Consider the following 13,674-nt stretch of genomic DNA (forward strand, 5'->3'; position numbering starts at 1 on the left):
AAGGGTTCTAGAGTAAAATTCACCTCAGGAATGTAAGAAATGATAGCCTTTGAAAGAAAAAAAAAACTAGCACTGTCACTGTGGTAGCAAAGCTAAAGATAGAAAAAATTTACGACTTCATTGTGCGGTCTTCTTGTTCATGCAAATGTACTTAGCAGGACAGACTGTATGTACCTACTCAAGCAATTTGTAAATTTACTTCAGACTACTAGGTGTGTAATTACATCTGAAGGGAGACAAAAGAATAGTAATACAAAAACACGCACTATTGTGGAATGTTCCAGACTGTTCAGCATATACCTGTTCCTGTGTACATGTAAGTTTATAATGTGCATTGCTAGGTTTGCCTTCCATGTTTCACTGCAGAGCACTAAAAAGGCCTGACTACAGTAAACATGTAGAAGATCAACATGCACATGGTGTCCTGAGCGGTGCGCTAAATCATTATATTTTGTTGGGGTGCACTTAAAGACAGAGTATGAGAATCTAGAAATTTAATTTCAAAATGTTTGGTAATTTATCATAACAGATTGAAAGCAAACAATCATCTTAAGGAAATAACTGAAATGATCATCTTAACTGTCTAACAAGGACTCCTCAGATGCAAGGAAATGATGGTGCACAGACTTCCAAGACTTTCAGATTTCAGGTAAAATGCAAAACAAAAAGCGGGTGAAGTGGAAGAGGTTTAAGAAATGAGTAAAGGATTAGCTTCATGGAAAACATGCAGGAGAACTGTAAACCTATTTTAGACAGTACATAAGAAATGCGTTGGTTCAAGAAACTGATATAGTTGAAACATATTAAAAAAACAAGACCCCTACACAGACAACAAGCACGGTAAATACGACAAGACATCAAGAGGAGTGTGGGTGACATGACAGGAGAACATACATAACCTTCATCATCCCCTGTGTCACACAAGTCAGATAACACACTAATACCACAGGTGAGCGAAATATACTGTTACATGACTTGAAACTTCTATATTAACTTGGAATGGCAACATGCAAATGGAGGCCAAACTGCACCACTTGTACCTTTATTCGCATACTGCTATTTTTTTTTTTAATAACATTATGTTCTGAAGGCACAAAAATAGTTCACATCCACATAACTGCTTCTAATTAATTCCTGGCAATGGCACACTAACAGCAAAAATCTGGAGTGTTTATGTGTGTGTGTGTGTGTGTGTGTGTGTGTGTGTGTGTGTGTGTGTGTGTGTGTGTGTGGATTGACATGACCTAATGCAAGGACATTCACCATTTTAAGCTATTGAAAGAAAACAGAAAAACATGGGTGTGAGATATATTAATTCCACAGTACACCCAGACAAGATATACTATACAGACAGCTTCAAAGCAGCTTTTTATAAAATAGTATAATCATTACTAGTGCCAGTCTCCCAATAACTTAACTATGACACAAAACCACATTTAATTACCTGGTAAATCTACCCAGTACAAACGCACAATGTAATAAAAAAGTGTTTGCTGAATTAGTTTTGATAATTTAAGAATGAAACAGAAAATGAAAAGGCCACCACTTGTACATTATATATGGGTGTAGAATATGAATAGAATATGTTACTTTTTAAAGGCTTTTTTCATAAAGTTAATGACAAAGGTCGTGATAGGACAGCACACCTGTTGCGCCATGTAATTACCTGCATCACAGCTAAACTAAATTTCAGTTTACCAGTCTTGAAAAGAAAACAATGCAGGACATTGCTAGGTTTACAGTCCAGCTGTTATTCACTAATCAGTCCTTAGCATACTACATCTACACGGGCATGACCCCTTTACTTCTAGCTATACTTCTTGATTCTGGCTCCACCCAGACCACCCCTTACCACCAATCAGCAACCTCATCCTAATCAAAACAGTTGACTTCTGATTGCAAGTTAAAACATCAGTGAAGCCCAAATAGGATTGATCAGCAGTTCTGCACTTACAATTTTAGAAACTTACCTAATTGGCATGTTTTTCCAGTCCACTGAGAGGGACAAATGCATTTAAAGCCATCAACAAGATCCTGGCAGGTACCACCATGACCACAAGGATTTGGACTGCAATCATCAATATCTTAAAGTAAAAGGACAGTACAAATCAGTACAAGACGATTTACAATCCATCTAACCTGCAACCTGGCAATGTGCAATCTTAAAGACCATCTTTACAGATTACAGAATTTTTAGTAATGAACATGGAGGTTATCAAAACATTATATAATACTAATTAGGAGAAGAAAGCTGTCACCAAATTAAACAAATAGGAGTGAACAGCTAACATTTTATAAGTGTGTGTGTGTGGTGTACATGTATATATACACGTGTGTACAAACACACACACACACACACACACACACACACACACACACACACACACACACACACACACACACACACACACACACACTAACAATGCATCTCAAGAGCCTTTAAGGCAAAATTACAACTATACAATTTCTTCTGTACAAAACACCACTTTATAGTTTATTTTTACAAAATAGTTAGATAAAATCTGTATTTAGGGTAAGTGTATTCCATCTACACCAATAATTGTATTTACTATTCTGACCGCCTCAGCTCAGCGCAGTGCAATAGGGAAAACAATCTGTAATTTACCCTCTGGCAAGGAGTGGGCTTCAAATCACATGCACCATGTTAAATATATGGCCATTTATACCCAACTACGTCTACTACTGCAAAGTGAACACTAGAAACATTATGTGCATGCTAATCTTATGATGTGAGGAAGAAAAGCTCAGGATGTAAGAAATAAAATAAATAAATACATAAAACTGAGGACATCAGCTAATATATGAATACTCACCAATAGTGCAGGCAGGTCCTGTCCAGCCCAGAGCACAAATGCAGTGAAACCCAGTTGCAGTTTCTAAGCAACTTCCCCCATTGTGACAGGGATCAGAAAGACAAGCATGTTCAGCTGGAAATAAAACAACAAATTAAGTAACAGTCTTTCCCCTGCTGCTTTTTACCAAATAAACTAATAAGAAGTTGTGCTAATTTGGTGGGCCTGTCATTACCAATCAAGTTCACCTCATTCCGTGTAATGTGTATGCTGGGTGGGGGTGGGGGGGCAAACTCCATAAATCATCTCTTATTCTCATTAGCAGACTAAGATTTCACACAAGTCAGGAAACAATCCTTCATGCACAGCTGACCTGATCAACCTACCATGGCATATCTGATGTATAACCACTCCCCCAATCCCACAAAGCTTTCAGCATTCTCCATTACAAATTCCTGCAAAATGTATTGGACATTAACAATTATGAATTGTTTGTCTTTGGAAGAATCCCCACAGATGTCAACATCATACCCTTGAGAAAGGGCAAGGCTTAACTTTCATGTTTCAGACTGGGGGGGGCATAACATTCCTTGCTTCACGTCAAAAGAAATTACAGCAAGATTGCACTTGAAAATATAGCACTTGCCTAATAAAGCTGTCACTGTCTAAGCAACACATTCTTTTGGGGAGGGTTATATTAAATGCAAAAGATGAACTGGGAAATAGATTTCACAATTTACTTACTTTCCAGTTGCATATACAGTATCCCACCCAGCACAGTCTAGATTTTCCTCACAACAAAAATTAAAAACAAAGAGCTAACAGAACTTAAATGGATCTTTGTATTTCTGACATCAAATGCTTACCAATTTCACAGTTCAATCCAGAGTAACCCTCAGGGCAAGAGCACTGATACTTGTCAGGCCCGGTGTTGCTACAGGTACCACCATTTAAACATGGCTGGTGAGTTCCACAGTAGTTAAGATCTGTAGGGGAACAGTGCAGAATACAGTTTTAATGCAGGACTACAAAAAGAGTGCAACATTATGAAGTTCTACAATAAACATTATTTATATTTAAAGAAATCCTTTCCTGCTCCTCCCCCACCTTTTTTTTGTTACACACATGAATGTCTAGGAGATTAACCTACCTTTGTCACAAAGCTGACCACCCCAATTGGTTTCACACAGACACTGCCACGGTTCACTGCATGTACCATGGACACAGCCAGGATGTGGAATGCATTTATCACAGTACTGTCCTTGCCAACCATACTGACATCTGGAAGTAAAAGAAAAACTGAGCATCACTTTTTTATAATTTGCAAACTCACAGCGTTTTCTCCATTCCTTCAAACTTTACTTTCAATAGTGAAAGTCTCCTCTAAGTTTACTTGTTGTTTTCCCATAAACAAATAGTAAAGATGTCGATCCCAAGATCTCCCAGCCAACTTCTGCACAAAAGACTGACTGTTCTTTGAAACGCAGCATGCTGTCAATGAATACAATAATACGCTATTCTCAAGTAAGACTGAAAGGGTGGGTGTCCACAATAAATCATTCCCTGAACTTTGTCAAAGGGACATACATTGAGAATGTCACTAAGAAGACAATAAATATACACAAAAACAATGTATCTTATGTAAAAATGGCAGGATTTTAGTCTATGTTAAATTTTCATGTTAAATATGCAGGTGTCAAACTAACAGGCAAAAAATTAAAACAAATTATTAATACTCATTAGATGTAATACAAAGAATTTTTTTATAGATACAGTATAAATGACTTTTTTTTTTCAGAGAAAAGTTATTGCTTTTTTTCCACATAAAATAGCTTACAGCAGAACTCTGTAAAGCTATGTTTTTAAACAGTAGGCTCAGCATTTCAAGTACAAGATAAGGCAGTGAATGTTCAAGCTCCTTTAGATCAACTGAATACCATATATTCCTGCTATTTACAATTGTTCTGACGGGGACTGAATTAGAAGTTACTTTCTTTAAAATATCTCATTAAACATTACTATTGCTGTCACCAAATTATACAGATTCTCTTACCCAAACATGCATTCCCACATGAATGACAAATGGGGTTCATATGTACGGTGTATGTTTTGTGTTGTACATAGTGTCTGTGTGTGTGTGTGTGTGTGTGTGTGTGCGTGCATATTCTACACCCATATATAATGTACAAGTAGTGCACACATATGTACATGCAAGTTGTATGCCATTTACAAAAAAGTACTTTGTTTCTGTATTCATAAATCTGTTCACCTGTGTTCTTATGAAACATTTAAGAAAATTAGTATAGCTGTACATATACCACAGTTAAGAGAGTTCTGCCTGGAGAACTACCATAGCAATGCAAAACAGAAAAGTTGGCATGAGCCATGGAGAACTTTTTGTTAAAAAAGACATTCTTCCATGCAACTAAAAATAGTGGGAAAATGAAAATCAAGTTGCAGCTCACTGGCATTCACCATAATAAGGCAGCTTTGAAACATGAGCTCCGAGTATGTGAACAATCAGGACTGAACACCTTAGCACAAGGATGGCTCAGAAACTTTCTCCAGCATCTCAGAGATGGTAATGCTATGCTAACCCACCACTTCCTTATCACAAAATGGTGGTGGTGGGGGGGGCAACTCAACATACTGGGAGAATAACTTGTCTTCACTGTTCCTGCTAACAGTGTCTAAAAATAAATTTAAGACTGCAGCCACTTTCAGAAAATCATACCCCATCTGCAGCATAATCAAACTCTTAATTTTGGTGCTTTTCTACAAAATGCTAACATAGTACAAGGCAAAACAGGATCAGAGCATCCTAGAATATGGCCAAGCATTTGACCTCATAAATGTACGCTCACACAGTCACAAGGCACAGCATATAGCATGAGAGAGAGAGAGAGAGAGAGAGAGAAAAAAAAAAAAAAGCAACGAACAAATTAAATTTAGAATCTTCCGAAAGTAATTCACTGTTTTTGTGAAATCCTGCTGAAGTCTCTAAAAGTTCTCAGTCCTTTCAGCGACATTAACCAGGTTGTCAGGAAATTTGCAGGCTACAGGATTAGGGTCTATATTATGAAATATAAATGGAAAAAGTCGACAACCGTTTCATTGACCCCAGAATTCCGAACTACACTGACCCCAGAATTCCGAACTACAAGTTACGCGAACGGCCAGATCACAAAGTTTTTTCCTAGGGGAAAAAAATGGTTGGCTGTCACCATGAATTAGGTTCATAGGTTCATACTAGGCTATCTGCCCAAGGGCATTTATAAGCCTAGCCCATAGTTATGTGGCTTTCGCCACCCCTTTAGTTTGAAGAAAACTATGCCTTATTATTTTGTTGTGTCTCTGTCCTTTTACCCACTATAGTGCAATCTCAGAGTTGGTATATTTAGTTAGGGAGATGTACGGGGCACAGCCCCCCACTTTGCAGTGTTTGAGTGGTGTGTCGTGTCTGGTTGGCTTACTGATTTTTTCCCCCTAGGAAAAAACTCGGTGATCTGGCCGTTCACGTAAGTTGCAGTTCGGTATTTTGGGGTCGATAAAACGGCTGTCGATGTTTTGTTGTTTTGATTTCATAACATAGACCCCGGGATTACTCTGTCTACAGCTGTAAACACCACATAACTCATCTCTAAGAAGGAGAGCTCATTAAACTACAATTTTATTTTACTGTACTGTATGGAAAACAGAAAGGTCAGACCAGCAAGAACAAGACATCTAGCAAAATAGATCTGTGGGAAAAAAGGTCAGCTAATGGCAGAGTTCTGAATCCTAACAATGAACATCAGATTTGCATGGCATGAACTGAAATGAGACTTTGCAAGGTCCACAGTGACTCCATGGAGGAGAACAAAGGAAGTACTGACACTTTCTGCTTAGGGACAGTGACCTGTGCCAACAGAGATTAATCATCCATGTAGGAAAAATGCATTTAGTAAAACACCCTAAAGTGAAAGAAGCCTAAATGGAAGCATCGGAAACATACCGACTGAACCTCTGCCGAGGTATAGAAACTTTTTGTGGAAATGTACATCTTACAAGGTTATGAGTAGCACAATATTAGACTTGTGAGTTTCTGCTCCAACAGAACACTCCTTCAGATGCTAGATGATCTGGTCTGTTTTTCTGGGGATGGGGCTATTCCCACAATCCTTTGTGATATTCAGAAGGATACCCAGGAAGGGAAGGGCTAGTCAGGATGTTCTTTGACAAAAGACAGCCTCCTTTAGGAAGACAAACCTGGTGAGCAGATAATACATAGGAAGGGGTTTAGAAAGTTTAACATCTTATAAAATTCCAAAAAAAGAAACACAAGGAGTAACTACAGTAAACTATTACATATATCCTATATACTTTTTCAGAAGTATGTTACAAAGTATATAACTTAGGATGTGGTGGTATAAGACCAAAGATAATAAGAGGAAAAGTTAAATATACAGGGCAAACATTATGATGTCTAATGAGGCCTGGTACGTGACTGAAAAAAGCTCAGTATACCTGCTCACCAACCCTGTTGTAACAATCTGCATGACTCAAAAACATAAGAATGATATGAACTTTGTATAAAGAAAATCTTGGCTATCTACACACACTCCGACTAATTAAAAAGGTACAAACTGGAGGAATTGTAAAACTAATTAAAGGTACAAATTGGAGGAATTGTAAAACTACTGTGCAGACACATATGAATTTAAGATTTTGGCTTCAAAACCTGAGATCAACACCAAACTAATTGATACAAGATCAAAGGTCAAATCATGCATATAAAAGTTAGACTTTATAGACTGCATACATAAAAATGCCTTACTGCTAACCAGCATATCCTGATCATGGGAAGGAAAAAGCTTTGTTTGCTCATAAACCACAGTCAGTGCTGAGCAAATCTCTGCTTTAAAAACAGTCCATAAGTGCATCCTAATTATGCCAACCAAGAATGTTACTAGTGTACCCAACAAAGAACTCAGCTGCAAGCCATTTACACTGCAGACTCAGCATTCCCCCATCTTCCATTGTATGACAAATGAAAACCTTCATCTTTGTATTTCAGCTGAAATGTCCTCTTCCTTGAATCTCCAAAAACAAATTAAACTTAAACACAGGAAATAGGAAATATAGACATCTACTATGCACAGCTTTCCCTCTCATTCTGCTAAAAAAAAAAAAAAAATCAGGAATCAGACCCCATTTTAAAAGCTCTGATATGAGCAATAAAAGCAACTGGACAACCCTCCATGAATCAAGTAAACATTTACTTTTTAAAATTTTTCACCACCATCCCTTCCAATTAATAACACATTATAAAACAAATAATAAAGTTCACATTACGCTCATGACCACAAAACCATACAGATAATACTTAATAGCATTCACATTACCCAACAAGTATCAACATTTTTTTCCCTAATGCACAGTGGTCAAACCTCTCACAAAGGCAAGCTGCATCACCTAGGGCAGTGATCCTTAACAGATTCTGGGTCTTGGGTGCACAACTAGTCGGGTATCCCAAAACCAATGTTTAACAAGTTTCGCCCTATAGTGCTAAGCTGAATTCCCCTCTATATTTACCTGTTCTCTGAGCAGGCCGTCAGAGATACTAAGCTCAACCCTGAAAAAAAAAAATCACCTGTACCATGAGATTTTTGTTCTGCGAAAAGAGACCATTACAGACCATAAAGGAATAAATTAATTCAAATGTCCAGGGCATGAAAAGGCCTGGCCTCCATCAGAGGGGCAAATGGGCTGACTGGGTGCAAGTAGAGAAATCATCTCACAAACGTGGGGGCAAAAGAAAAAGCACTGCCAAAATGTTTACATACAAAAAGTTACACTCAAAAAGTGGGTGGCAGGGACTGCAGCAGAGAAGAACAGGTAAAATGGGTTGGGTGTTTCACCTAAGTATGCACCAATTCCACTCAGAAAGACAACAGCTGTATATATGAAGTCAGTATTCAGGTGTAACAACAATGCAACATGTTTGTGAGAGACTGCCCTACATAGTGTCACATGGAACCAATGGGGGGTAATAACAATCCTCTAGCTAACTTCAAAGAGTGATGCCTCCATCAGCTACAGCAGAGTCCTATCACCCCCCCCCCCCACAAGTAACACAGCAGCCTGGTGAAAACTCCTAAATGTGAAAAGGAACCAGCTAGAAACCTTGCCAAAACTGGGCTACAAATTAAATGTCACTAGTGAGAAAAATTCACCTTTCTATATTTCCTACTACAAAAGCATCAACATCAAACTGGTTTGGAAAACAGCCAAGTATATACTAAAGATAAAACTTCAACATATAGATGAAACAAAACAAAGGGAGCTAAGATATTAAGGCAGATAAGCATACAACATCCAAACGTAATAATTAAAAATACAAACGGACAAAGATAAATCAATATCCCAAAATCAAAATGAAACATTTCAAAGATGTTTGGGGAATGCAACAGCAAGTAAACACTCCCAACTATGTTAACAAACATGCAATTAGATCTAGCATGGTAACCTAAAGTCTAATAATCTGAAAGACAGAAAAATAAATTTAGTACACAATTTTAGTTTCAGACCTCATTCAAGCCTTTATCTCTAATTTTTAATGATTTTACATTATAAAATGGCTTTCAGATTATGTTCCAAAAGCTGGTGGCACTGGTAGGAAATCAGAAATTCTGAAAACTGTAAACTGACAGAAAATGACAATATACAACTGCCACAATTAATCAAAACTTTAAAACAGCAAGAAAAAATCTAGTGATGTAGCTGGCAGACAAAAGTCAAGCAGTATGCATTAAACCCCAAGTAGCTCAAAAGATATTTTAAAACATAACACTCCAGATTGTGCATTAACATGGGTTACACTTGGCTTTTGCCTTTGACTATGCATTTTACCCAAACCACGACACAGAGGTGTGTACCAACATCCAGGACTGTGCAATACTAAACACACTGCTCACCAATGAAGGTATTAAAAGCAGAGGCAATTAAATACAAGAATGTGTGACAAGTGAACCCTCCTTCTCCTCGCTGAAAACACTGGTTACACAGCAATTCAATGGGAAGCAACCACTGCTAATTGCTTCAGGATAAAGCTATATATATATATATATATATATATATATATATATATATATATATATATATATATTTATATATTTCGGTACTTGCATTCAGCTACTAGAAAGGTCCGACTTGGTGGTCATGAATGACCCCTTTCCAGTGAAGCTAGCTCTGAGTAACACTCTTCACCTACTAACACAACTGTGTGCACACACACACACACACACACACACACACACACACACACACACACACACACACACACACGTGCGCGCGCACAGTGTGCATTTCAAAAGTAACAGACAATGTCAACAATCTATGCACGTTACCAGATCAAATCTAGAAACTTAATGATGCAGAGTTGTGCTGTTCCCGCGGATATTTAAGCTCTATTCTCTTAGATACTGCACTAATGAAAGATACTTTGGACAATAGCTTCTCTTCTCACTCTAGCAGATTACAGGTGACCTGGCTGTGACAAGAGCAGAGTTCAAAGTGTCACCATAGCAGGCAGCTCAGCTGTGTTCCAAGACTATGCAAATGAGGTGTGGGAAAGCTGTACCTTAAGCAAATAAGAGCACTAGTGCGTGTCTAGGCAGCAAGTGGGAGGTGAGATTTGCAGAATAAAAAACACTAAAGCTGGAAACAAAGCCTGTTGTTCTAGCAGGGCTACAGCAGTCCCCAGAGGGCTTGGCGTGATCATGCTGATGAGACTAAGATGCCGTCACCGTTCAGCTCAGCTGATACACACCTCACAAAATCAGAGCTGTTTCTGTGGCATGACTTTTCAAATATGCTTACTCTGCAAAGCACTTTATTAGCAAAACTGCTGTATAGAGACCTTAAGCACACTAATTACAGTTTTATACCAGTCATTAAAATTATTACGGTTAAAACAACCAACATGTACAGCTTATGAACAGAATGCATACGTTTATAAATCAAACTAGACTCAAGGGAGGTATGAAAAACTAAGGTACTGCAATAATTTTTTCTCAATGTTCTTAAAACAAACATTCATATTGTTTACTTCTTCTGCAGCATTAATTTTATGCTGGCAATAACTTAAAATGAGTACTCTAAGAAATGAAGAATGCCAACTGTTAAATCGTTTGGGTATGCTTAAGCTCTGTTTTTCATTGTCTCTTGGCCAGAATGGAACTAACTTCAAAGCAGAGAAGCAAAACTCTGCATTCATCAGTGTCTACTGACAAAATTCCATCCCACCCATTAACCTATCAGCACTCAGAGCCTGGCTTACAACAGCCACAGATCTCACTAATCCATTCAAAAGAATGCCAGACTTTTACCCACTGATAGAAGTGTGTGTGTGTGTGTGTGTGTGTGTGTGTGTGTGTGTGTGTGTGTGTGTGTGTGTGTGTGTGTGTGTGTGTGTGTATTTTGTTTAAGACACTGCAGCTCCCGATTATATATACAACTAATTCTCATCACAGAGTCAATACAAATCTATAACACTACCGATCTCACAGGACTTCTGGAAACACACTTACTTTAATGTTGAAGACATGTTATTTGCACTTCCTATAAAAATCACCTTTACAATTTCCCTCCCCTGCAAAACATTAAAATTTATATTTTCTGATTTCCTGACATGAATTTGATCATATGTGTGCAGATGTCATTAGTCAGCCGAAAGTGTATTTAGCAGACAAAGAAAGGCACATCCCCTCGGGGCAGTTTACAACACTGCAGATTTCACTGCTTCCTAACAGTCCTGGGGCCTGTATACACTAAGCATGCATAATATGCGCTGCATTCAGAATGACATGCTGAAGCAGCCCCTGTCACTGTCACCAATGGATTAAAAAGCACTTCACCTGCACAAAGTCACCAAGTGGTTATAGCTGATTTACCTGCATTCTCCAGGAAATTTGCAGGAGCCATGTTCGGGGCTACAGCCCTGCCGGCAGATAGCTGTAACAAAAAAGAAAACTGAAGTCAGCAGCTTGGCATTACCTTCCATGTGCACCTTCAGAGGCATTTTCAAATCCCTAACCAGCAATGTAATCCTAACAAATATAGGACTTATCAGTCTCTGCTATCATTCTGCTGGAAATGCAGTACTGGGGGTACTGCTTTAACATAACCTGTCAGCTCTACACAAGGGGGAAAAAAAGCCACTGCAAAGAAGCACCTTGCTTTGAATTCACTACTCTTGATTCACTACTCTTGAACACTCTTTGATCAATTAACAAGGACCCTGCTTATCTACCATTCTATAATGCACATTTCTTCTGGTGCTACCTAACCTATGGCACAAACAATGCCAGCACCTTTTAATTTATTTATTTTGACATTTGTTAACCGGGTACATCAGACTAAGCGATTGCCCATTTTCAGCAGAGGCCCAGGGGGAAAAGCCCCCTACAGAAACAATTACAAATAAAGTAATAAAAACAACTGCAAAACAAAAAGAGTAACAGCAATTACAGAAGCATAGAATACATCTTAGAAGTTCGATTTAATACAAACCAAAAGCCATTAGAGCTATGTAATTTGATATAAGGTGGATCCAAAAACAAGGGGAAGAAGAAGGAAGAGACAGAAGAAGATACTCAAACAAGGGGAAGAAGAAGGAAGAGACAGAAGATACTCATAGAAGGTAGAAAAACAAGGTGTAGAGAAGAGTGAATAAGTAGCCAGGGGAAAGAGAGGAAGAGGAGGACTCAAGATGAGTAAAGTAGGAAGAGGAAGTAAGACACAAACAGTTACTGGATGCAAGATGTTAAGCTGGGCTTTTGGCACAAATAGAGCCTGGAATTTTGTAAGTTTTCCTTTGGTTTTTGAAGCTACGGGTATGGGCAGATTTCTAATGTTCATCAGCAGCAGGCATAATGCTCCTAAGCAAACTGCAAGCAGCAGAGCACACATAATCCAGCTTTACCTCGATTACAATCGAGTCCCATCCATCCGTCCATGCAAGTTTTGTTGCCATTCTGGTCACAGGTATAATGTCCAAAGAAATCATCTCGTGGTCGACATAATTTGTTACAACCAAAGCCATAGTAGTTCTCATCACAAATCACACGGATCTGATATTCATAATGGGCAACACCACCATTGTGTCTGAGTGTCTGCCACTGTTGACTGGGATTGATCATTCCAGAATAGGATGACTTCTCGATAACGTTATCAGGATCTGAAATTTATCATGGAGAAAAAAAAAAGTGTGATTATGAATACGTAAAGGACTTCACATGCAACAGAAAACCTTTTCATATCAAATCAGAAATGTTAATGTTGTTCAGGCCTCACTGTGTTTCAGTCAATCAAAAAGGGTTTCAGTCAATCAAAAAGGTATGTAAATAAAGAAATGCTGTCATGTAGTCTAAGTAAGCTACAGATTCTGCCACAGGCAGTTATAAACAGGGTACTGAAATTCTGCAATTAAAAACTGCCACCACTCTTCAAAAGGTACGTAGAATGAACCACTGTAATGAAGAAATGCCGAGCAACATACTATAAGGAGAAGGAAATATAGACTTGGTACTCTGCAGTAATGTGCTCTTACTACACTGCGTTTATTAAAACTGAAGCCGAACAAAATACGGGTACGTTCTTCCTGTTAGCTTTGTGCATATGTGTGGGCGCGTGCATACTTCAGGTGGGGGGTGGGGAGTGGACCATGAGTGAAATGACGGGTTATACAAAAATCTTTTACATTTCAAATGTAAAGAAGCAAGTTTTATTACAACTCTCTATGCAAGAGCACAGCAGAATTTGTACAAACAGCTGAAATGAACTGAGATATGGAGCCGCAAATTCCCCAGCTCTCACATTT

General features: G+C 38.3%; 1 protein-coding gene across 1 annotated transcript in view; it reads right to left on the bottom strand.

Annotated features, from left to right (window-relative positions):
• JAG1 (jagged canonical Notch ligand 1) overlaps window positions 1-13,674 on the bottom strand; it is an 80,941-nt gene that overhangs the window by 38,467 nt on the left and 28,800 nt on the right. Inside the window, exons 4-9 of the mRNA XM_044056800.1 lie at window positions 12,778-13,032; window positions 11,747-11,807; window positions 3,964-4,094; window positions 3,680-3,799; window positions 2,835-2,948; window positions 1,971-2,084 (exon numbers count right to left, since the gene is read on the bottom strand). Of these exons, the coding sequence (XP_043912735.1) occupies window positions 1,971-2,084; window positions 2,835-2,948; window positions 3,680-3,799; window positions 3,964-4,094; window positions 11,747-11,807; window positions 12,778-13,032 (795 nt within the window). The remainder of the gene's footprint in view (window positions 1-1,970; window positions 2,085-2,834; window positions 2,949-3,679; window positions 3,800-3,963; window positions 4,095-11,746; window positions 11,808-12,777; window positions 13,033-13,674) is intronic.

This window comes from Protopterus annectens, chromosome 1.part2 (genome assembly GCF_019279795.1).
Source record: "Protopterus annectens isolate FY-2018-M chromosome 1.part2, PAN1.0, whole genome shotgun sequence".
Lineage (NCBI taxonomy): Eukaryota > Metazoa > Chordata > Ceratodontiformes > Protopteridae > Protopterus > Protopterus annectens.